We start from the raw sequence: 26,636 nt of genomic DNA, 5'->3' as shown, positions 1-26,636 counted from the left end.
AAGCCCCACCCCAAGTACAGGACAGTATCTTTAATGCGGGAGTCTAGAACTAGCTACAGGCTGCTTTTTATGAGATGGAGCCACTCAATCAGCAGCAGCATTTTAAGAAAATCCAAATCCAGTGCTCAGTGACTACAAACTAGAAGATCCTAATTAAATTAAACATTCTGGATGAGTTTTCAGGAGATGTACTAAACCATACAGTCCTCAGCCACTTAAAACGGAGGCACTTTTCCATGGGACTTTTAAGAAGTCCCTGATAGATTAGACCTTGAGAACACTGGAAGCAGAAAACAGATTTTTCTATTAGCTTCAAAGAAAATGCCAAGTCACTTTAAATAACATGATCTGAAATTTGTATAACAGGTTTACGGGATGAAAAACGGAGAACAAAAAGTTGATGTTTCGGTACATCATTCCCACTGCTAACCCCTAGATCACAAGGATTATTCTGTGGAAAGCAATATTCAGGATAAAGTTTAAAACCCTGGATAACAAACAATCATCTCTTTGAGGGATTCAGAAAAGCTAGAGGTGAGAATTACTTCCAAAAAGGGATCAGGACTGTACCTACAATTAGATATTAAACGCAGAAATGTGCCAACAATTTCTTTGGCAAACTGGAAAGGGAGGGTGCCTTTGCTCTCTCCTTCTTTTAAAGGGGCACAAAAGTGACAGGCTCTAAGAATGTCTTATAATCCTGGGAGAAAAAAACCAAAAACAAGAAACAAGACCTAGATAAATTTTCACAATTTTAAAAGCATCTCACTGAAAGGAAAGATAATAGTTTTGATTTCTTATATTATATTAAATCTAGCAAGTTTATAAGCTTGAATTTTCCAAAGGCCTAATGGTCTTTCTTTAATATACTAGGACTGGAATGGCCCTACCCAGTAAGAGCCCCACTGAGTGAGCCTCAGCTGTGAGAATTTGCTAATAAAAGTGTCTCCAGCATTTTGCTTTATAGCACCACTGTGAATTGCAGCATTAAAAAAAGGTGGGGGGAGCCCTTGGCTCCAAAACTAGCTTTATTAACTCTGCCTGGATTAGGGTTACCAGTGAGGCCCACAACAGAGGGAAACACTCATTGTTCTGGTTACATGTTCACAAATCAAGTCTATTTTGTGAGGACATACCATGTACAGACAGTTCCACATACACTCATTAGCTCGATTTCCTTATTGCCTTTCTCCCCATTCACTCTCGAGCCTGCTCACTTTCGCCCCAACCGTGCCATGGATTCTGGTTAAGGTCACCAGTGATCTCCAAGTTGCTAAACCTGGTGGTCATTTCTCAGTCCTACTTGACTAAAGGTGACACTTAATACCGCTGATCACTTTTTCCTCCTCGAAAAGGTTATCCCTTGGTTCCAGGGGACCATGTGTTCTGGGTTTCTTCCCACATCACAGGGAACGCCTTCTCCAACTCCTCATCTTGGGCTCTAACCATGATGTGACAGAGCTCAAATCCTAAGCCCCCTCCATCTACACTCACTTCCCTAATGACCTCATCCAGTTTCCTGGCTTTAAATTAAACCAATGATGTGGGGCACCTGGGTGGCTCAGTTAAGTGTCTAGCTCTTGATTTCAGCTCAGGTCATGATCTCAGGGTTGTGAGATCAAGCCCCACATCAGGATCCATGCTCAGCAAGGTGACTATTAGGAGATCCTCTCTCCCTCTACCTCTTTCCTCAGAAATAAATCTATAAAAATATATACATACCAACGATGTGCTGCTAGCTCCCAAATTTCTCTAGCCTCACATGCCACTACTGATCTCCCCCACTAAACTTTCTCATCTGTCTTCCCTTGTCAGTAACAACAATTTCATTGGCCCAGTTGTTCAAGCCCAGTACCCTGGAGTCCCATTGATTCCTCTTTCTCTCTCTATACCCAGCCCCATGAGCAGTCCTGACTCGATTCAATGCACTCCAAGCCACCATGTTCTCGTCTGGATTAGTTCAGTAGCTTTCTCACTGGTCCACTGGTCTCCCTGGTGCATCCTTGTCCCCCTTCGCTCTAGTCTCCACATAGCAGCCAAAATGATCCCTCTCAAAAGGTAAATCAGACCTTGTCACTTCTCAGCTCAAAACACTTGAATGGCCTCCGACCTCTTTTAGAATAAAAGTTCAGGTTCTTTTAATGGATTTAAGTGCCTTTTCCCACTTTAACTATTTCTTCTTCCTTTTCTCCCCATCTGTTCTTCATACCCTCACCTCTATTGGTTTCTCATCGATGCTCTAACAAATTACCACAAATTTAGTGGCTAAGAACAATATAAGTGTATTTTTTTATGGTTCTGGAGACCAGAAGTCTAAAAACCAAAGTACAGGTGGCAGGGCTGCATTCCTTCTGGAGGCTTTGGGGGAAAACCTGTTTCTGTCTCTTTTCTAGCCTCTAGAGGCCACATTACATTCCTTGATTTTGTGGCCCCTTCCCTCATTTTCAAAGCCAGCAACACAGCATCTTAGCTTTGACCTCCAGCCTCCCTCTCATTAAGGAGCTTTATAATTACATGGAGACACTTGGATCATCCATGATAACCACCCCATCTCAAGGTCCTTAACTTCCTCACGTCTGCAAAGGCCCAATATCATAAGAGGTAACATCTGCACAGGTTCTGAGATCTAGGGCATGGACCTTTTGGGTAAGAGGCATTATTCCACCTACCACATCCTAGGCACTCTGACCTTCCTGCTATTTCTCAAGCGTAACAGGTGCGCTCCACCTCTAAGCCTCTCCGCTTCCTACTCGCCTCTGCCAAAGACCTGCGTAGCTTCATTCTTCCCTCCTTTAGGTGTTTGCCCAAAGGTCACTCTCTCTGTGAAGTCTTCCACATCACCTCTGTGGGCTTAGAGTTTCTCCATAGCACTTTCTACCATCTGAAACACACTCTGCTTAACTGGGTGCTTCCTGCATAGAGAGTAAGCTCTGAGAAGGGAGTTTATGTTCTGTTCTCTGCTGCACTGTTCCAGACTTGTGCACGGCACACAGCAGGCCCTGTGAATAGCTGAATGACGTGGAAAAGTCCAACTTTTAAAAATTCAACACTTAGGGGCACCTGGGTGGCTCAGTGGGTTAAGGCCTCTGCCTTCTACTCAGGTAGCGATCTCAGGGTCCTGGGATCGAGTCCCACATCGGGCTCTCTACTCAATAGGGAGCCTGCTTCACTTCCTCTCTCTCTGCCTGTCTCTCTGCCTACTTGTGATCTTTGTCTGTCAAATAAATAAAATATATTTTTTTTAAATTCAACACTTAAATTGTAATGCTTTTCACTGTTCAGCTTCCTGCATCGACTGCCCTCAAAAGGCTCAGACTTTCTTATTAAATACTACTTTTTGCTGTTTTTCCTTCTTGTAAACTTCTTTAATGATAGACCACTTCAAGCACACAAAAAATAAAGCAAGCAGTGTAAACAACCTCACGTCCCCAGGACTCAGTTCAAATAATTATCGAGGCGCTGCCATTCTTCTCTCATCTAGCTCTGTCTTCTCTCCCAGAGTGGCTGCTTTTGTCACCCCATTTTTCAGTTTTTTAAAAAGATCTATTCATTTATTGGAGAGCGCGCATGCATGCGAGCAACCAAGAGCAAATGAGCAGGAGGGCCAGAGGAAGAGGCAGAGAGTTTCAAGCAGGCACGTGTTTCCCTTGGAGATGGAGTCAGGTGGCAAAGCAGAGAGAGAAGAATGAAAGAAACCCTGCCAGCAGTTACCTTTTCAGAGTTAGGTCGGCTACTGGCCGGGGAGGGGGGGCCAGCAGAACCTGGCTAGAGATTTCCAACTTTAAAGACTTCATGGGGCACCTGGGTGGCTCAGTGGGTTAAGCCGCTGCCTTCGGCTCAGGTCATGATCTCGAGTTCCCGAGATCGAGTCCCACATTGGGCTCTCTGCTCAGCAGGGAGCCTGCTTCCTCCTCTCTCTCTCTCTGCCTGCCTCTCTGCCTACTTGTGATCTCTCTCTGTCAAATAAATAAGTAAAATCTTAAAAAAAAAAAAAAAAAGACTTCATGAAGATCTTCAACTAAATAAAACCTCAGATTTTACTTGCTTCTATTTGGAGATCATAAGATCACATTTTCCTTAAAACCTGAGCTATCAGAGGCACCCGGGTGGCTTGGTGGGTAGAGCGAGTGACTCTTGATCTGAGGATCATGGGTTTGTATTCCATGCTGGATGTAGAGCCTACTTAAAAACTTGAAATACTGGGGTGCCTGGGTGGCCCAGTTGAATCTGATTTCTGATTCAAGCTCAGGTCTTGAGCTCAGGGTTGTGAGTTCAAGCCCTGTGTTGGGCTCTACACAAATGGAGCCTACTTAAAAAAAAAAAACAAAAAACAAACAAACAAAAAAAACAACCAACAAAAAATATCATAATCTAATAGAGTGGGCTTTAGTTCCAGATTTATTTTGGTAACACCTACTCCTTGTTTGTCAATTTTACCATTCATCTTAAGTTTTTAACCTCCAGCTCTACCCCATTTTTCTTCATTGCTTCCTTTATGCACATTTTTCTACTTCTTACTTGAAAAATGTGACATTGTTACCTATACAGCTAGATTTCTAAAGTTATACTTTAGGAAACAGACATAAAATGTGAAACAAATGAAAATTAAAATAAGACAAAATCATAGAGATGAAAACAGACTGGTGGTGCAAGGTACTAGGGATGGGGTGGGGCAGAGATGGCCGGCCCATAAGAGGGGTCACAAAAGATCCTCGTGATGAATGTTGTGTAGTTTTACTGTGTGGCCACATAAATCCACACCTGTGGTAAAACTGGGCAGAACTAAATACATTCAAAATAAGTGTATGTAAAGCTGACGAAATCAGAGTTAAGCTCTATGGACTGTACTAATGTCAGTTTCCTGGCTTTGATATTACTCTGTATCCAAGATATCGCCAAATGAGAGAACTGGGAGAAGAGAACACAGGACCTCTCCAGACTATCTTTTGCAACTACCCATGAATTTATAATTATTTTTTAAGGTTTTAACAATTACTCTTAGTAAATCCTAAAACCATTACTTCTCAGAATTACAATTCCTATTGTAATATAACAGCAGACTTACTCTTCCAATTAAAAAAATATTGTAATTTTGAACTCAACAATTTTGGAATTGTTATCTGCTTAAAAACATTGTCTTTTAGAGTACCAGGAACTCTGTGGGCATACACACACACAAAACCATAAAAATAGAAGTAGCAAAATGATAAAGCTGTTCAATGAATCGCCCAATGCATAACTTTGCTTACTAAAAGCCACACTGTTTTGTTTTTTTTTTTTTTTGCCACACTGTTTTTTAAGACATTTCAGCATGAAACACTCCCACAGGGACACTAAATCCCGCAAGAGACAACTATCGATAGCAAGGAGCTAGGAAGGTCAGCATCAGAAGTACACAAGGACCACAAACAATGCAGTGAGACTTTAGTTCTGAAAGCTTAAAACCTACAAAGCAGAAAACAAAGGGATGCAGAAAGGAGACAAAGAGTAAAATCACTTCTCCAGCATACTTTGTGGCATAATTAAATCTCAAGAAGTCCTTCCCAATCCAGGTTCCTTACTGTTAGTCAGTTACCAATTTGGCATAAAGATCTAAGCAAACAAGTTTTCTCCAGGGCACGCATATAGTTCATGGTGCCAATTCTACTATAACTGGCCCAATTTCACTAAAATCCCAAGGCGGCTTGATTAAAAGAGAAGAGAGAGACAGAGGGACAGACAGAGCAAGCCCCCTCTAAAAATCAAATCATACAGCAGCAGGACATTTCACTCAACAGAAGGACTTTTCCCCCGGTTTTAAGAGTAAAAACACCACAAGAAACAAATGAAAATGCTACTGATTTTTATTACGTGGTGCTTGTACTCTAATGCTTGAAAAAACAAAGCCAATTCTAAGCATTACCAACCATCCATTGTCTTCTTCATGCAAAGGCACTATTAAAAAAAAAAAAAAAAAATCCTGGCTTCATAGATCAGAGCCACCTTAGGGGTTCTGTTTTAAGAATATTTTCATGCTTATATGTGTGCTCTAAAAATTAGGCTGAAACGAAAAACAAAAAACAAATCCAACTGGCCAAAGAGGGAAAAATTCTGGTGGACAATTGGACCACTGTGTTGCAAATTAAACCGTTCACACCTGCAGAATAATCTCACCAGCATGACCAATCTATCCTGAAACGCAGCCCCCTTGTACCAAAAGGGGGATCTCTTCTTCCACTAGATCCTATCTTTCACTGATAAACTCTTTGGATGAGAAAACCAGAGCAGATGTGAAAGCCACATGGCCCTCAACAAAGCAGGAGAGCAAAAAGCAGTGTTAAAAGAAAGGATTCCTTAAACAGCAGCTCCCTATCAAGAATGAAGATTTTATCATCTAATGCTGACTGTGGAAAGCAGCTAGCTATTAGACCCTGTTCCAAGACTCCGGCTAACAGCATCAGGCTGAAATCCAGGAGTTGGACTCATTTAGCTATACCCTTGTTTTCGACTCTTGGGAACAGGGCCAAAGTGTAAAGTTAGAATAGAACAAATCCAATTTCCAAGGGAAAGAAGAAGACAATATAGGTACTCTTGCTTAATGCACTTGGTAGGCTTTGAGCACGGTTTACATTTCAGTACATTTTTATTTAGTGAATTTTAGCCTTAGAATAATTTTTTCCATTATTTCCTGAAGACTCCAGACTCTGCATTAAAAAATACTTGCTAACACCCCCACTTAATATTGTGGCAATCAAGAATACTAAAAACTTGGGGCACCTGGGTGGCTCAGTTGGTTAAGCGTCTGCTTTTGGCTCAGGTCATGATCCCAGGATTCTGGGATCGAGCCCTGTATCGGGCTCCCTACTGCTCCCCCTGCTTGTGCTTCCTCCATCAAATAAACAAATAAAACCTAAACAACAACAACAAAAAAGAATACTAAAAGCTCTTTCAAATTCCTAACTAGGTAGAAAATTTTGATTAAGCAAACTGCTTCATATAGTATAAATCAGAAACTTTAAAATTGTCCTGTATTTTGTGTGACTTCATTGAACTGCCAGAGGTATAGCAAGCTCTAGAGTCTACATTTGGCTACAGTTTGTACCTCTCAAACCGCCTTCATCTTTTTAACTTCACATTTTTGAAAATTTAACAATTTTTTTATATTTATTTTTTGAGTAATCTCTATACCCAACCTGGGGCTCATACTCACAACCCCGAGATCAAGAGCTACATGCTCCTCTGACTGAGCCAGTTAGGCCCCCCTAGAATGTTAGTACACAATTCTGGTACCATTCCATTTTACTGATCCCTTTCCTTTAAGGATGTAGACATTTGTGTAAAAGGCAGTCTGGAATCTGGGGACAGGAAATGGTAGCCACTAGACAAATTAAGTCTTTGGGAGTTATAGACAATGAATACTCTAGTCTCCTCCGGGGAATACAGGTGTCCATGAAAACCAAAAGGTCAGCAATCATACATTCAACTTATGAGAAATTATACACTTCACCCATTATACTCTCTACCAAAAAGAAGTGAAAAAGAGACTTAATTTAATAGGATAAACCCTAGCCTCTCAAAGTGTGGTCAAAGCCACACAGGTATTACCTGGTTAGAAATGCAGAATATCAGGCCCGACCCCAGACTTCCTGAGTCCAAATTTGCATTTTATCAAGATCTCCTGTGATACATGTACAGGGTCAAGTGTGGCCTGGACGGTATGTGCCACCATGCTGCCCCATGGGTATATGCCCCAGAACAAGCAGTAGATAGGGACCACAGATCTGCAATTCCCTCAGGGGGTGTCTATTCTCACGTGCCTTGCACCTCACTGAGTGGAATTCTTGTCTTTAAAGGGTCATTTGGACAATACGCGTAACACATGACTTCACTGTTTTGTCCCCAAGCTGACCCTCAGCTCCCCACCTAACGACCGCCTTGATTTAACCAAGGGCTGGCATCTTTGCATTAATGCTGAGGACATTAACAGCTCAGGCTAGCTCTATAAAGGCCGAGCAGAGCTGTCAGCCACAGGGCGAACGTAACTCAGGCGGCAGGGAGAACAGAGCTCTTGAACAGATGGCCACAAGAAGATAAACACCAAGTGGTGCTGAGGAACCGAATCCTTCCAGTTCAAGGTTGCTTTCCCTCAAGGAAAGTTGCCATCACTTCATTAATTCTTTAAACTTTGCAATTCTGACAAGTCCATCTCTGTTACCTAAGAGCTGCCTACTCTTGCATCACAAGTAGAAGGAAATCTGGAATCTTAGTTTACTAATCACTTACCTGTGCACACCGTCCTAGTTCTTTCCTGTCCAGATACTGAAATATATTGATTGCCAGTTCATAAGGCAGTTGGATATCAAAGAAGGGCACATCATCCATTTCATTCTGAGGACAAAGAGAAAAAACAAGTTTACAATTTGGAGGTCTTCAAAGGGCAAGAGATGGTCTTAGGCAGGAGCGAGAGAGGTGCTGTTGTCCCGGGGGAGCCCCGTATTCTCACTACCCCTCGGAGCAGTCACAGAACCCCAGAGCCACTCCGAATTCTCGAATTCTCCCTGCCACAAGCCCACCCTTCTCACATCCACTCAGAAGATCCACAAGACTGTTTCCCATAATACTTCGAAGAGCAGCCGGGGCGCCAGACCATAATCGGGGGTATGCCACAGGAAGCAGCACAAAGGCTGCGGAAAGCTTCTTGGCCTTTGAGGAAAGCTGAGTGGTGGGCAGCCAAGAAAGTGAGCCTTGAAGTCAGAGAGCCATTGGTTCCCCCAGGGCACCTCCTCCTAAACCCAGCCTGGGAGGTCAGTGAGCCCCCACAGCCAGAGAAATGCTGACCTAGGTCTTTTCATCAGGAAAAGAACATGGCAATGAAGATGAGCAAGAAGCAAACAAATGAAACGCTCCTTTCTAATGAGGTGAGCACCACCTCCCCTTGGCCACTGCAGAAACACACGGTTTCCTGATGCACTCAGGGGCCCACACTGGTTAACCTGAGTGAGCCAGTGCAAACAAAGCAGTTCTTCTTCGGTGTCATTTATTAATGTGGAGAAATTAGAGCTCGCCTGCCTTTGGATAAGCAATTACGGATGAGGTAACAGGCTTTATTGGAGAGATAAGGCTGTCATGACGATCCTGGGTGCACAAAGAAACAGGAGTGCGAAGCAGAAAGAAAGCCAAGTGTGTATATGTGCTTCTCTGTTCCCAAATCCACCTGCTAAAGCTCCCTTTTGCATGGATTCCTGCAAAGTTAGGGAAAGCAGCCTGTTTGTCTCCATGGAACTTCCTCAGTAAAATTCATTTTTAATAAGCTTTGGCTGACATCAGTGACTTACAGGTTGCAAGCAAATTATTAATTCACCATTCAAATACAACAGTCCTATACCACAAGGCTCCAGTCTGAAAATTGAAAATAGTCTCAACACTTTTTTTAAAAGATTTTATTTATTTATTTGATAGACAGAGATCACAAGTAGGCAGAGAGGCAGGTAGAGAGAGAGGGGAGAAGTAGGCTTCCTGCTGAGCAGAAAAGCCAATGCAGGGCTCGATCCTAGGACCCTGAGATCATGACCTGAGCCAAAGGCAGAGGCTTAACCCACTGAGCCACCCAGGAACCCCTAGTCTCAGCATTCTTAAGGGAGTGTGAGCACTGATTTATCACCTACCAAGATCCAGGGTAAAGATTTTTCTGGAATCACTTTTCTATTCCTTAAGGAGTCTCAAAGCTAAGAAGATAAGGCAAGGCATAAGAAGATGTATTCAACTTTGCAAACACAGCACAAGGCTAAGTATGAGAGCCAAAAGGGATCTCTGGAGGGAAAAAGAGCAAGAGTTAACAGTTCTCGTGGGCAAAGACAGTACAGAATGTTAAATTGGCAAAGAAATGTTGGCCATGCCAGGGGGTGGGGGGCAAAAAAAAATCTGCAAGTATAATCATAAGGCAAAAGTGTCCCTGCCCAAAAAAAATAACGGAAAGTCTTAGTCTAATGTCAGGCTAGGTCACCTCTTACAACTAATTGGCTTCATTCACGGAGGAAAAGAGGCAGCACTTTCTTACTTGGCCCAGATATAACCTGAGACTCCTTAACACAGCCATGGTGCGGGGAGAGGGGTGCCACCCACCACCAGCTGAGGAAAGCCACACACAATACCAAACTATCGTTTGTGACCTTGGACTTCCTTCTGCTTTCTCTTTTGGATTATTTGACTATGGTGAGGTAAAGAAGCTTATTTTACCTGCTTGGTAGAGAAATAAGAACATTCCTGCTCTTCAAGCAAAGAAAAGCTTGCACTCGTGCGAAGTGAACTCAGATCTAGCTTCTACACTGTTAGAGACAGCAGGCACTGCTTTCTTCAATCAGTCCCCGCTTTAGGACTATTAACTGGTTTCTGGACGGCACTACTGTAACAAAGAGAAATCACCTTTATTTTTAGTTACTCTGGTGTAGAAAGTTCACCAGACTTGTGGTGGCAGTAGCCTTCCCTCTTTTGCCCATTCAGATGGCAGATTCTCTATTCTCAACCTGGAACACAGTGCAGCAGAACCACAGCAGAACCACACCCTGCCACCACCCTCTTTGATCCAACCGCCATGACCTCCAGGTTGGAGGTTCAGAACAAAGATTTAAAGGGATAATCCTGTTCCACCACCTGACTAGCCCTGTAACCAGGCTAAATACCTCTGGGCCTCAGCTTCCTCATCTGTAAAAGAGAGAGCATGCCTACTCACAGGGCAGTTACAAGAATAAAATGAAAAACACAGAAAGGGTATGGGGCAAGTACCAGGGCAAAGTGCACAATAACTGAACAATACTGCTATATTCTTTCCTGGAGTGGCACTTTGGCTCCCTTTTTCCCCTTCAACAAATACTTGTTGATTAGGTCCACATTTTAGGTGACTCCTCTACCAGCTTGTTTACACGGAGAGTTTTGTCTCCCCCGTCCTACTATAAGCAGAGGACAGCTGGCGACAGCAGAGAGGGGATGGCACGGTGGAGGCAAAATCACTCAGGAGTCTCAACAATGGGGAGTGTCCATACCATAGATCTTTTTCAAGAGAACCATTCAAAGAGAATCAGCAATTTTAAGACGCTATACCATGATAACAACTAAAAAAGGATTGCTCTAGTGCACAGGGAAGGAAAAGGAGACAGCCACAGGGTGCAAAAGACCAGTCAGGGGTGTTACGGCCCCCATACCAACAAATGATCTCAAATGCCACGCTGGTCTCATTGCTAACGTACCAGTTGTGATGAGTCTTGAGAATTTGTCAGTTTTGGGGGACAATGGTTTCAAAGCATTGAATTAGGTAAACACCAACATTACAAAGTCAAACTTTTAAATCATTATGCCCTTCGAATTACATCCAACCTCCAAAATGACTGTCGATCCCTAACAAATCAAGTTCCAGACTCCTATAAATGACCTTTCCAGTTGCTGCCAGTGGTTGGGGAGTGGCAGGGAAAAAAAGAAACCAATGTGATAAGGGAAGGTCCACTTCTTTAGACCTATGTAGACCTACAAGGTCAGGAAACCGAAGGCTGAAGTTTTACGTTGCACACTTGGAATCTCTTTGGCAAGACTTTTGATCACTGGTTCTTACAGCAGATGCTGCAGTGGATCACTCAGAGTCCCCCTCGGGGTCCACGACACTCACCGCCCCAAACGCTCAGAATGCCGCCTGCTCTTGGTTGATGGGCTCACCCCTTCCTAAGCACTACCTTGGTCAAACAAGCTGCCTCATCCAGTCACATCCCCCACTGGAGGGCAGCCTGCATCCAGTGACTAGTCAATAACTAGGTAAAAAGTCTTGTCCCCGGTGCCTCAATTCAGGACTTCTCAGGAAGGCCAACCTGCTAAACCACGTGCAGGCAAAACTTCATCCCAGAGTGTGTTTCATGAAAAATCCAACCCGATTTCCTGAACCAAGAGATGTGATACAAGACAGTCCTATATTCAGCACATTCCCAAAGATTCTGATGTGCAACTCTGGATACAGGAGTCTAGCTCTAGCTAACCTACTTCCCTTTCCTCCACTCAAGGAGGTGGAATGATGTTAGAATGACATGATTAGACCAAGAGACAGAACAAAGTAGAGTCAAAGTCAAATAAGTCATTCATAAACTTCACTTTGTTATTAGTAATGGATCACTTGAGAAATACCTTATAAAAGACAGAGCATTATGAGCATACTTGACCCTGGGGTGGAAATGTAATTCTTTTACAGGTACCCAGGATTTGACAAGGATGTGGAGCCACATCCTGGACAGAGGTGCTAGCTCAGTAACCACGCACATGCTAACAGTGGGGCTTGAGCACTCCCACCTGGCCCTTCTCACAGCTCATAAATAGAAGTAAACAATATACCTGCCGCAAGTGTGCGGAGAAGTACCTTATCGTCTAAAGGGTGCTATCGGAGTTCCACCTAGGCCACTCTGAAGCACACAGCCATCTGAAATTTTCCAGGCTACATGAATCAGTTCTGATTTCTATGGATTTAAAGACCTGGAAATGGAGAGGTGGACGACTCAGAAACAAATTCCAAGAATGAAGGAAGGAAACTAAAGACACTGGAAACAGTAACATAGGAAAACCTGGTCACACTACAAAAATATCAGTAAGACTATGTTTAGAGAATCACTTTGCACCAATTTTATAGCCCAAGAATTGTGAGACTGGCTAATAATGCTACGGAAAACTAAGACATTAAAGTATTAACATGGCTTCAAAGGTGAGGAGAAACACCATTTTGATAAAATACTACCTGGCTTTTCATTTTTCAATGGCTCCAATATGATTCTTTACCATGATGGGGTCTTTTGTCCCATATTATATATCAAGACCATCTGTGGAGTTTAAAAAAAAAAGTCCCCAATTGCCTGTTACCCCAAATTTCCAGGGGTGGGGCTCAAGCATCTCTTCCTCAGGGATCTTCAGGCACACTACAAACAGAGAACCACAGCCCTAAATTATAGGTGAATTAAGAAAAGAGACAAAAAAAACAAAAAAACAAACAAAAAAAACCCAACGACAACAACAAAAAAAATACAACAAAAACACCACACAAACCCCACAAAGAGGTCATGTTACTTTGTTAATTCAAAGTCAGTGAATACTAGATTTTCCCAAAGTCTGCTGGACTTACTCCAAAAATGCTAAAAGAAATTGCAAATGGATCCATCCCCAGGGAGGCTGATTTGTCCTCCTATGTGCTAATGTAAGACTAATTCTGTAAATGGATTGGTTTTGTGCCTTACTGTTAGAAATTTAATCTGTCTTCTCTTGTTGAGTAGAAGAAGGGATAATTACTAAGAGCCAAATCAGTGAAAAGTGAAGAAACGGCCTCAAGGTTTGTTCCCAATGTACATCTCCAGGGCAAAGGGAACATGAAAGCTCTCTCTAGGTGGTGTTTTAAGAAACCGAGAAAGGCACCTCGAACATACAATAGACATGCAATAGTATTTCTGCTAAATCTGGCTGAAAGGAGACCATTTTGTAAAGGAATTTATCTCAATTTTCTCTACATACTACAAAAGCGGAGCAGAGCAGACCCAGGCAATCTCAATCAGAAAAAATTCCAGTTTCACCTGAGTCTTGAGGAAAAAAATCTGGTTGATGGGGGCAAGGTCTGAAACAATCAAGATAAATATGAATTCATTCACAATCCCAAATTCATCTCAAAACAGGTATTTTTTTTAAAAAGATGACAGAAGGGGCAACTAGGTGGCTGAGTGGGTTAAAGCCTTCGGCTTGGGTCGTGATCCCAGGGTCCTGGGATTGAGCTCCGCATCAGGGTCTCTGCTCAGCAGAGCTTGCCTCCTCCTCCTCTCTCTCCCTCTCTCTCTCTCTCTCTCTCTCTCTGCCTGCCTCTCTACCTACTTGTAATCTCTGTCTGTCAAATAAAACAACAACAACAACAAAAACTTAAAAAAGAAAAAAAAGATGACAGAACACCAAAACGTTAACAGCTCAGCCTCTGACCAATGGCATTACAACAATTTATTTCTTCTGAATTCCCTGAGAATTTTTACAGTAAGTGGTATTTCACACACACCAAAAAAAAACCCAAAACATTTTTGAAATAAGGTGTCTATGTTCAAAACACGATCTGAAATCAGGGCCATTCCATATCCCACGGGGAGAAGAGGTGCTATTGGAAAATGTGTAAGAAATTATGTCTAGGGGCGCCTAGGTGGCTTGGGTCAAGGTCCCGGGGTCCTGGGATGGATCCCTGCGTCGGACTCTCTGCTCTGTGGGGAGCCTGCTTCCTCCTCTCTCTCTCTGCCTGCCTCTCTGCCTACTTGTGATCTGTCTCTGTCAAATAAATAAATAAAATCTTTAAAAATATAATATGTCTACATCCAAGGAGCTAAAATCTTTTCTAGAGAGAAGTTTGTCATCTAAAAGAGCATAAAGATGGGAGACTACAAAATGCAACATACACGGTCCCCTAACATATTCTAAAGTTCATTAGTAAGTCAGATATTTAGAATTTGGAAATCATTTCTGCAGAGAGGCAATGCTATGAAGAGTGGTTAAGCTCTAAAACAGTCCACAAAAAGCCAAGTTATCTCTTCCCATTTAACCTAATCCCTGTGCATTGTGATGAGAAAAAGCAAGAGGTTTTTAGTCAGTTTCTGTTGATTGCATGCATGGATGATGTAACACTACACAATCTAACCAACACAGTGCCTTGCACACAGCAGATGCACACTAAATGTGCATGGGATTTTTTTTTTTTTTAAGATTATATCTGTTTACTTGTCAGAAAGAAAGAGGGAGCACAGGCTTGGAGACTGGGAGGCAGAGCAGGCTCCCCCATGCAGTACTCAATCCCAGGACCCTGAGATCATGACCTGAGTCAAAGGCAGATGCTCAACCCACTGAGCCACCCAGGCATCACTTTTTGTTTTTAAAACAGGCTTTTCAGGTGGGAATGCAAGGTGGTGCAACCACTCTGGAAAACAGCATGGAGGTTCCTCAAAACGTTGAGAATAGAGCTACCCTATGACCCAGCAATAGCACTACTGGGTATTTACTCTAAAGATACAAATGTAGTGATCCAAAGGGGCATGTGCACCTGAATGTTGATAGCAGCAATGTCTGCAATAGCCAAACTATGGAAAGAACTTAGATGTCCATCAACAGACGAACGGATAGAGAAGATGTAGTGTGTGTATATCTACAATGGAATACCATGCAGCCATCAAAAGAAATGAAATCTTGCCATTTGCAACAACCTGGATGGAACCAGAGGGTATTATGCTTAGCGAAATAAGTCAATCAGAGAAAGACAACTATCATACAATCTCCCTGATATGAGGAAGTAGAGATGCAACGTGGGGGGTTTGGGGGGTAGGAAAAGAATAAATGAAACAAGATGGGATCGGGAGGGAGACAAACCATAAGAAACTCTTAATCTCACAAAACAAACTGAGGGTTGCTGGGGGGAGGTGGGTAGGGAGAGGGTGGTGGGGTTAAGGACATTGGGGAGGGTATGTGCTATGGTGAGTGCTGTGAAGTGTGTAAACCTGGCGATTCACAGACCTGTACCCCTGGGGCTAATAATACATTATATGTTAATTTAAAAATTTAAAAAAACAACCAAAAAAACCCAGACTTTCCAATTTCAAGAACCATTCTCATTCACCACCTTCTGGTGGGATTGCACTGGGCATCCTGGCAAGGAATGGAGGCAGAAAATGCCAATCTAAAGGACTGGGAGTGAGTGCTGGGTGTGGCAGTGAAAGACCCTGGTGTGAAGCAGAAGAGGCTGGCCCTCTGCCTCTGAAGTCCCTTTTAGTTTAAATGGATCAGAGTTTAAGGACCTGGAAAGGAGGTATGTCAGGTGAGGGAGGTGCTCCGGAGTCAGAAGCCTGGACCAGTGTGAATATGACCCTTTCACATCAAGGGTCCTAAACACTCCACATTCCTACCATTAGGATCAGCTATATAATTTGTGGAGCCCCGTGTAAAACAAAATGGGGGGGCTTGTTTAAAAATAATTAAGAATTTTAGGGGCCCCTGGGTGGCTCAGTGGGTTAATCCTCTGCCTTCGGCTCAGGTCCTGATCCCAGGATCCTGGGATCGAGCCCCGCATCAAGCTCTCTGCTCAGCAGGAAGCCTGCTTCCCTGTTTCTCTCTGCCTGCCTCTCTGCCTACTTGTGACCTCTCTCTGTATCAAATAAATAAATAAAATCTTAAAAAAAAAAATTAAGAATTTTAAATCACATCAGTCACAAAGGCCCCCAGGCCCTGGACAGCCACAGAATCAGCACATTTGCTGTTCTTTGCCTAGAACCCCCTTCTCCAGATCTCTGCATACTTGCTCCCTCATCTCCTTCCATGAAGACCTTCTCGAACAGCACTATTTAAATAATAGCCTCTCGCCGACACATACACACTCCATCCCTTCCACCAGCCTTATTTTTCTCCAGACCATTACCTGGCAATTATTTGTTCATGGTCTACCGCTTTCCAGAATGTTAGTTCTGTAAGGGCACGGCTCTTTTTCGTTTAGTTCGCTGCTATATCCTCAGTGCCTAGAACAGTGCCTGCTACTAAGAAGCCATTTAATCATATTTGTGAAATGAATGAAGCCCAAGCTGCTTCAACCAGCAGTATCTTCCAACAAAGTGATGGTGTCTTAAGTTACAATGTCATGGTATACACAGCATTTCGAAAGGTGCCTAAGTAGAGACCTGCTAATTCATTACAGGAAAGAATGAATCGCCCTGATAGTAAGAACTTTTCCACTGAGGCAAAGGGAGAAGGAAGAGAACTCGGAGCTAGAGACGATTTCAAGTTGCGCATTAAAGAGAAGGCAGAGGACAGCAAAGAGGAAGGGAAGTTGACCCAGTTAGACCAGTTCATGAGCTCACATTTAATTCTGTTTGCTGTAGTTCATATGAGCAAGTTTCCTCATTCATTTCTAACTTAGGAACAGTCATTTCTAACTTAAAAACAGAAGTAAGCGATGCCATCAAATTGGCCCTGTTGACAGCACAAATGTAGGTTCCGACAAATTAAATACTGACATAATGTACAATGCATATTAGTCAGCACTAATAAAGCTTTATCAGTCCGAAAAACCCAAATCCTAACTGGAAGGACATCTGAATGTTGCCAAGAGTTGTAACAACCATGAAGCCACTTTATAACACTGCTGTTGGGAGCAGTAATTCCACCTGTCTCAACTTCACAAATGTGGGTTTCTGCAAGGAATGCTACAGTAGAAGTGCAGGAGAAAGACCAGAGACCCTGTCCTCCAGAGACTCCCAATCCCAGGAGTAGGGGAGCAAGGGGCTTATCAGTGATAAGTCTTAGCAAAGAGGAAGTGCATATAGTGAACTCTCTGCAATAGTAATAAGAATATGACCAGTTCTAATATATTGGCTGCTTACTGTATGCCAGGCTTTGTGCTAGGAACATTCCATGCTTTATTTCAAGACAGGCATTAGCATGATCCTCATTTGATGAGTAAAGTAGGATAAGTTCACTTGCCTGAGGTCAAACAGCTAGTTAAGCAGGGTCTCAAATTTAAACTTGAGTCTCCCTGACTCCAGAGCCTCGACTCCTAACTAGGAGCTATTGTCTTCCATTAATGTCATCCTTTCAGTTAAAAGAAGGACTGTGGGTTTCTGAGGTCAGGGACTATGTCCATTCTGTTTACTACGATTCCCCAGCACCCAGCTAGTCAATAAATATGGTTGGTGATGGGACGCCTGGGTGGCTCAGTGGGTTGAGCCTCTGCCTTCCGTTCAGGTCATGATCTTGGGGTTCTGGGATGGAGCCCGTGTCAAGCTCTCTGCTCAGCGGGGAGCCTGCTTCCCCCTCTCTCTCTGCCCACCTGCCTACTTGTGATCTCTGTGTGTCAAATAAATAAAATCTTAAAAAAAAAATATGGTTGATGATTACAAAACACATACAATTCCATAGTTAGGTTGCTTCAGACACCCACCTAAGGTGGACATCTGTTGTTTCTGTCATTTCCTGCCCAACGGGAAAGGACAACAGAAAATCTACTTTTAGGAAACCACCCCACTCCTACTCTCCATTGCCTTGGTTTAATGAGGCTAAGGCCTTCCCCCTTATCAGGAGTGGGAGCCGATAGAAGCCTGGCAACCTAAGTCAGTGATTGGCCAGAGGATGAACACATGACCCAGTCCGGACCAATGGGAATTTAAGTTCATACCCTCTGTGGCAGAGAAGAGATGCTCTTTCTCCTGGTTGGAAGCGAGAGAAAGTAACACCTTGGCACCTTGGTGCCTCAGTCAGTTAAGCATCTGCCTTCAGCTCAGGTCATGATCCCAGGGTCCTGGGATAGAGTCCTGCTCCACAGGGAGTTTGCTTCTCCCGCTGCCCCACAACCCCACTCACTCTCTTGCTCTCAAAAAGCTTAAAAAGAAAGAGAGAGAGAAAGAAGAAAAAAAGACTGGAGTTGCTGGTAGACATTTCATCCCAAAGGTGGGGGTGGGGGAGGTCTGCCTGGGAATAAAAAACAAAAGGAAAGCAGGATAAGGACACACAGAGACTTCTAGTTGCATGATCGAAGCACCCACACCTGGAATCTTTAGGTACACTCATCAGTAGATTGCAGTTTGGGCTTCTTAAGTCCGTTTGAGTTGGGGGCTGCCTGCTTATGGCTTAGAGTCCTAACACCATCTACATAAAAATGGGACAATGCAACCAGACGGCACACATAACAGGCAAAGAAATCTTGCAATTATGCTCAAGTGCGCCCCCCACACACACACCTCTGAAAAGCTGGAGTTTAGGGAGAGAGAGAAATGTCTGAAGAAAAGTGCCTCATGCTTCTGAAAATCTTTCCAGGGCTATAGCAATTTTTTTCACTAGTTAAAACCATGTACTAAAAAGACAGTTTAGGTGTCCCCAGTTGTCACCTAAATACACATGGCTTCTCAGTGCTATTACTTAAAGCTTTCTAAGACCAGACGAGGCCCAAGAGGAGTCACTTTCAAGTTTTCCTCTCAGCTGTGCTTGTCCATCGCCAGTCCGGCCGGCACCCGGCCAGATGAAACTCCAGCGCGTGCTGTTCCCCCACTCCTCTAAAGGCGAACTAGCTCCTGACTGCCAACCTACTAGTGGGATCTCACTCCAGTGAGGACACGACAGGCTCCGGGGTGTGTGGGAAGAGGCTGCGTCAAATACAACACAACAGAACGCACTGGTACTAGAGAGCACACCAGGGACTGGGGGGACATCACCCAGAAGAGAGGGGATGTTAAGAGGTGGGCAGGATTTCTATTTCTCCCTCATGTCAAGTGGGTCAGCCTGTCAGAGTTTCTGTGGCGTCTCAGGTGTGGAGTCTCAGTCTGCTTCTCAGGAAGACTAAATCTTCCTCCATAGGAGTCAGCCACAGATCACGTGAGGAGTCTTGGGAAAACAAATGCAAAGAACACAAACTCAGGACCCAGCGCAGACCCGGCCCACAGAAGATTTCATTTAACTCACGGTGTTAGTACTTAAAAACATCTTTTTTTTTTTTTTACATTAGTTACCACCAGTTAAAAATGGGAAGAATTTGAGTGATAGACAGCATAAATGGCCACTACTTTGTTCATTCCTCCCCATATCCAGGCAGTGGGTGACTCTGCACTGACTCCAGACTTGGCCATCTGGCTCTCTGGCAGACCTGACAGTAACAAACATGACCTGGACAGACTTCAAAGCACTTGGGCATCAGAGCTTGCCCTCCTGCTGCTCTGGCAGCTCTGAGAAAGCCCAGTCAGGGCTCACCTGTAGGAGGAGACATAGAGCAAGCACATACACACCCCCAGTGGCTCGCCAGCCCCCAGCGGCAGAGCTGCTGAGCTAACCAGCAGCTAACCTCAGATATCCGCGTGGACCCACCCATGCCCAGCCCAAACTGCCACCCTGCAAAACAGTCAACTAAGTAGTGGTGGGGTTTTTCGTTTTATTTGCAAGAGTGAGCACATGAGCAGGAGGAGGGGGAGAGGAAGAGGGAGAAGCAGATTCCCCACTGAGCGGGGAGCCTGACCTGACCAACCAGTAGGATCATGACCTGAACCAAAGGCAGACGCTTCACTGACTGAGCCACCTAAATAGCCACCAGGCGCCCCTAAATGGTGTTGTTTTAAGCCAAAGTCCTGGGTGTTTTCTGTGTGGCAAAAACTGATGGAGTTCCTATAAAAATAAATATTCCCAATTACAAAACAAAAACCTATAGACTCTGGCACACTGGGACCACATTCTTGCAAGGCAACAACCAGCTGAGCTGGGCAGTGGCTCCCACCTTTAGCCCAGCTCCCATGTGTACCCCCTAATTTATCACCTTCTCATCTCGCCCATGCTGAGGTCAAGTTCAGTTGCCATAGGTCATCTCGGTTAGATGCTGTTATATTTATGGCAAAGAAGAAAGTGAAATACTGTATTCTACATATTTGAGTTACTATCATGTAGGAAAGCCATTATAAACACCCTAGAAAACTGTCAGGATCTACTAAGGCTGAACACCTGCATACCTATGACCTAGCAATTCCACAACTAGCTATATACCTAAGAAAAAGGAGTACAAGGTTCCAAACGATGTGCAAAGTGTTCACAGCACGACTCCCCAGAGTCCCAAACCAGCTGTGAAACTAGTTATCAAGAATGTCCAAAAGAATAAAACGTGACATATTCAGAGATGAATCTCACACATAATGCTATGTGCTAGAACCCAGTCACAAGCAAACACATGCTGTATGATTCTACTTATAGTTCAAAACCAGACAAAATTAAAATAAGGTGTTAGAAGTCAGGTGAGAACACATGGAGGTTCTGACAAGCTGAGAATGCGGTTCTGAAATCTGGGTGCTATTTTACATGGAAGTGTACACTTGTGAAAACTCACCAACCTGGACATTTATGATTTTATACAGGGTCTGATCTAAAGAAATTTTAAAAGCAGAAAAGCAAGACCAAGGCGGCTAGGTTTAAAAAAAAAAAAAAAATGGTTCCGTATCTTTTAGGGATATCATGAAGGCAACTCCTAAACTGTCATCTTTAATATTTAAAGTGGCAAAAAGAATAACAGCCATCATGGGGCACCCAGCTGGCTCAGTCACTGGAGCAGGAGACTTTTTTTTTTTTGACAGACAGAGAGAGAGGGAACACAAGCAGGGGGAGTAGGAGAAGGAGAAGTAGGTTTCCCATCCATCAGGGAGCCCAATGTGGGTCTCAATCTCTGGACTCTGGGATCATGATCTGAGCCAAAGGCAGACGCTTAACGACTGAGCCACCCAGGTGCCTGGAGCATACGACTCTTGATCTCCGGGCTGTAAGTTCAAGATCCAAGACAGGTGTTAAAGAGTATTTAAAAAAAAAAAAAAAAAGATAACCATGAGTTAAAGCAATACAGATTATTTATGGCTGGAATCTGGAAAGATACATAATGAAACCCCTCATGAACTAGGGAGAAGGACAAAATGAGCCACTCCGAGGCTACCTTACTCATTTGCAGGAGAGCAGGCATGACCTCTGGGCTCTGGGGCTTAAAACCACCGACATGTGAATCCAAACCTTTTCTGTAAAGGTTATCATCACTTCTCACATTCAGGATACTGGGTAGGTTGACTGCCCCTAAAAATTATTTTTTTTTTTTAAATTTTGTTTATTTATTTGACAGATATCACAAGTAGGCAGAGAGGCAGGGAGAGAGGTAGAAGCAGGCTCCCTGCTGAGCAGAGAGCCCGATGCAGGGCTCGATCCCAGGACCTCAGGATCATGATCTGAGCCGAAGGCAGAGGCTTTAACCCACTGAGTCACCCAGGCGCCACTCTAAAAATTACTTTCTTAATCATCTGTCAAATGGGACAAAGAGCAGTCACCGGAGAGATATGGTTGTTGGGAGAACTGAAGAAGATAAGATCTTGAAACCCTTAAGGCAGTACCAAGGAGACTGAGAGTAATTTTATTTATAGCCGTGTTGATGATTGCAAAGTACTTAAAAAAAAAAAAATAGCAAGCACTCTGAAGGTTGGACGCTGCTCATAGGATGCAGAGCCCAGAGCATCTAATGTGGTGATTCTGCAGACAGCAGAGATGATGGGCACACATTCCAGAAAAGGTTTTTTCCTAACTGTAATTTTGATGTACCCTTTGGATCCTACAGTAGGCAGGCCCCTTCTACTTCTAGACTTCATTAAGGGCTCCGCTACTTTTGGTCTCAATGCCCATCCCTCAGGAGTATCAGAGCCAGAAAGTCTTGAAAAGTCAAGATTGTAAACCAAAGGAAGCTGTACAGCAGAGAACAAAGTCTCAAATTTGTTTGACCAACCCAACCATCACATTTCTGAGCTTCCTCGGGATACTGATTAAGCAGATCTAGGGACCCACCAGAACCTGTCTTTTAAGAAGGCTAAAGGGGTAATTTTTACACCAAGTCAAGTTTGCAAAACTACTGTCTGGTGAAATTTACAGCCTAACACACCTGAATCCAAATTCAACCGCCAGAACTTATCAGCAAGGCATCCCTGGGGCAGTTACAGAAAACCTTTCTTAATATCCTCATTCATAAAAGGAGACTAACAATACTGGCTTCTCAGGATAGTTGTGAAGTCTGAAGACACTGCCACACTCAGCAGGTTGGATTTTTGCTGTGAGGCCCCAAGTGTGTCCTTGTCCTAACAATTCACTTTCCAATTTCCCTCTACTGCTGCGAGCCTTACCTACACATCTGCTTCCATGGGAGTAACTTCTGCATAGATCTGGACTGGCCTGAGCAATTTCTCCAGTGCTAACCCACATTCCCAAGGCACGGATAAGATTTTTACATCTGCCAGACTTCCTCAGTGATGACCCACTTTTTACAGAAGCAGATATGATACCAGTGTGAATTCTCATAAGAATTGTCACATTAAATGAGTTTATAATATACACAGAAGAAGGTCCCAACCCTAGAGGTAAACCAGAAACTTTGTGGAAACTCCTATAGCTATTAATGGTATTTGAATAAAACAACACCTTAAATAAGCCATTATTTTTAGAAACAACTTGCCAATTACAGAATTACACTGACCTGGGAAGCTGTAGAAGCCTTCTTTAAGCCTAATTTAAATCTAACCAGGGGCACCTGGGTGGCTCAGTCGTTAAAGCGACAACTCTAGACTTTTGACTTGGGCTCAGGTCATGATCTTGAGCTCACCAGAACTAGCCCAGCAAGGTTCTCCATACTCTGTAGGGAGTCTGCTTAAGGATTCTCTCTCCCTCTATAGGCTCCTCCCCCCATAAATCAAACCATTAAAACCTCCTGTATCATCCTAACCTTAACCATGGATGTGTTTTCGATGATCCCGACTTTGCCAACTTTGTAAAGAGTTTTTTTTGGAGGTGGGGGGTGTCTCCAGATTCTCAAAAGGATCCATGCCCATGAAGTGACAAGAACCTCCATGTTAATGACAGTGCCCAAAGGACTTTGCTTCCCCTGCTCTTTTAAATACATGTACTGTTGGGGAAAAAACTGAGTAGTACAAGCATTATACAGAACAAAGTTAAAATTGCTTCCTATCCCTGTTCTGAGACCTCCTCCCTAAAGACAGCCCTTGTTAAGAGTTCAAGGGCAGGATTTTTCAAACGGATACTGACATTTTGGGCTGGATCATTTTCTCTGGGTGCAGTCCCTGCACTGTAGGACATTTAGAAGTGTCCCAGACTTCTACCCACTAGACTCCAGTAGCAACTCCCCCAACCCAGTTGTGGCATCCTTAAAAGGTCTGCAGACACTGCCAAGATGGGCAAAGTCCCCCCAGAGTGGAAACCAACCCTTCCAGAGACTCTCTATGCCTGCACAGACATAGGGTGGCATGCACTTTCCGAGTCATTGGCGGGGGGATGAGGGGGTAGGAGCAGGCCCGGACCTCGGCAGGAGGTGACGGCCACTCACCAGGTCGCGGATGAGCTGGTCCACCAGCTGCTCCCCGCCCCCGGCAACCTCGCGAGCCGGAGGGGAGCGGGAACGGCTTGCTGAGTCCTGCCTCTCTGCCCGGGTCGCCCGCGCCGGCGGGGGCCGCCCCGCACCCTCCAGGAGGCCCTGGGCCAGAGCCAGGTATCCCGAGGCCTGCTCGCTGCGCCCGGGGGCCACGTCGGCCCGCCGCGGCCGCCGCTCGGCAGCCTCGGGCCGCCGCCGCTTCCTGAGCGCCTGGGCCTGCGCCAGCTCCTCCTGCCAGCGCCGGCGGAACTCGTCCAGGCTGTGGTCGTCCATCGCCGTCGCTCCCCGCCCTCCGCGTCCTCCCCGGCCCGCCGGCAGCCACGGGACAGTCCCTCCGCGGGAAGTGTCCGCCGCGGCCGGAAATCCGCGCCGCCGCCGCGCTCGGGTTCCGGGTGGGCGGCCCCGCCCCCGGCGCGCCCCTCGAACGGTCCCCTCGCGCGGGTGGCTCGCGGCGCCCCAGTCCGGGGTCTGTGGCCTCACTGCGCGTCCAGCCTCTCCTCTTTCCCGCCTGCGGCTCCTGTCAAGCGCGGACTTGGCACCAAGCACCGTTTCTTCGGTCACATCTGCATTGAGCACCTCCTGGATGCCAGGCGCTGAAGATTCAGCATTTAAATCTGGGCCCCTGTCCCCGCCCCCTCCTAATAGCTCTCCCTTCATGGGGTTTCCATTCAAGTTGGGGGGCGGGGGAGGAAGACCACGTTCCAAAAAACGAATATGAAGGCTTGAATTAGTGGTAGCGGTTGATAAAACAAAGTATCAAAGTAAGGCACAGGGTGGGGATGGGGACTGACCTTCGGAGGGCTGTTCAGGGAAGGCATCTCTGCAACAGCCTCTGAACCAAGAGCTTAATGGGGAGAAAAGCCAGGCGTGGAAAGATCCCAGAAGACACTTCCAAAAGGAACTGCAGTGAGAAGGGGAAGGAAGTGGCGTACAATCGTATTCCATCTTCCAAATGCTTTGAACCTGCTGTTCCCTCCTCCGGGAATTTTTCAAATCCCACCCCCCCAACCACCCCCGGTTAACCCCAACACATCTTTCCTAGCTCAGCTCACACCTCCCTTCATCTCCCCGCCATCCCTCGTGCCCCACCCCCAAAATAAGGTCACCTGCTTACTCATCCCTACAGCATCTCCTACTTCATACCACAAAACACAGTTTGTGATTTTGGATTCATTTAATGGCTTATTAGTATCTCCCTTTCCTCCTGGACTATCCATTCTTGCCTTGGAGTCTGGAGATTGGTAGGCATTCCATACGTATTTACGAACAACCCCTTCAGATGACAACTATTGTCCCCACTTTACAGATGAAACTGAGCTTTAAAAAAAAAAAAAAAAAAAACCCCAGCTGGTAATGTGCAGACTCAGAATTCCCCCCCCCCCCACTCCAGACCCGACCTTAACCTAATCACACAGTATATACCTAAGCCAGCTAGGAATGATATGGCTACTTTAGTTACCAGGGTTTTTCAGTGCAGGGATAGTAACAGCATGGTGATCAACAGCCAGAGCCCCAGAATTAGACAGAAAAACCTAGCTGGGAATCCCAGGACCCTCATTTACTCTCATTGCCTTTCTTCCAGGAATTCTATTTCTGGGAATTTATCCTAAGAGAAGAAACCAGAGGATGAATTCAACAAATGCCTTTAAGGATGGCAGCAGAGCATTGTTTTGTAATACTGAACATTGGAAGCAATCTAAATAACTGACAATAGGCCACTGGTTAAATTTTGCCCCCATTAGAATGTAAGAGAGATCCTAACCAGAACATCAGCTCCTTAAGAGTGGAGACCAGATCTATTTGTCCATTGCTAGGTCTTTAGCACTCAGAACAATGCCTGGGACATAGTAGCTGCTCTATAAATAATGAATTAATGTAATACTGTGTAGCTATTAAATATTACATGGAGAAAATTTAATCACATGAAAATATAACCTAACAAGAGAAAGCAAGTACACAACGTACAGCACCATGCAAATACTGTTTGTTTTTTTTTAAGTACATATGCAGAAGAGCTCTCTAGAGAGGACCAGATTAAAAAAAAGAAAGAAAGAACAGGGGCGCCTTGGTAGCTCAGTGGGTTGAGCCGCTGCCTTCGGCTCGGGTCATGATCTCAGGGTCCTGGGATCGAGTCCCGCATCCGGCTCTCTGCTCAGCAGGGAGCCTGCTTCCTCCTGTCTCTCTCTGCCTGCCTCTCTGCCTATTTGTGATCGCTCTCTGTCAAATAAATAAATAAAATCTTAAAAAAAAAACCCAAACACTAATTTTCAGGGTGCCTGGGTGGCTCAGTCATTAAGCGTCTGCCTTCAGCTCAGGTCATGAAAAAGTCTGCTTCTTCCTCTCCCGTTCCCCCTGCTTGTGTTCCCTTTCTCGCTGTATCTGTCAAATAAATAAATAAAATCTTATTAAAAAAAGAAAAACACGCTAATTTTCTACAAGGAATGTTAGCCTATCCCAGCTTCCCCCAGAAAGCAGAGCCTGAGACGGGCAGCTAATGTACCAGGGATTACAGAGAATAGGAGTGGGATACCAAGGGAGGAGTGAACAGGGTAGGAGGGACAGCTAATCCAGGGCATTCTGAGTTCGTCCTGCTGTGGGCGACTTACACTCCAACCCACAGAGACCTTCCAAACAGCCTTGAAGAAGACACTCCAGGACTGTACTCCTGAGAGATAGAAAATGGAGGAAAGGAGACTTTATGCACTCA

The 26,636-nt window shown here is 44.6% G+C and overlaps 1 protein-coding gene across 1 annotated transcript in view; it reads right to left on the bottom strand.

Annotated features, from left to right (window-relative positions):
* FBXW8 (F-box and WD repeat domain containing 8) overlaps positions 1-24,293 on the bottom strand; it is a 126,151-nt gene extending 101,858 nt beyond the window's left edge. The window contains exons 1-2 of the mRNA XM_004753416.2: positions 23,885-24,293; positions 8,263-8,367 (exon numbers count right to left, since the gene is read on the bottom strand). Coding sequence (XP_004753473.2) covers positions 8,263-8,367; positions 23,885-24,202 — 423 coding nt within the window. The 5' untranslated portion in view covers positions 24,203-24,293. The remainder of the gene's footprint in view (positions 1-8,262; positions 8,368-23,884) is intronic.
* Positions 24,294-26,636: the final 2,343 nt, after the last annotated feature.

Source organism: Mustela putorius, unplaced genomic scaffold, assembly GCF_011764305.1.
Source record: "Mustela putorius furo isolate JIRA1106 unplaced genomic scaffold, ASM1176430v1.1 tig00537248_pilon_pilon_pilon, whole genome shotgun sequence".
NCBI lineage: Eukaryota > Metazoa > Chordata > Mammalia > Carnivora > Mustelidae > Mustela > Mustela putorius.
This window is presented reverse-complemented; position numbering and strand designations above follow the sequence as displayed.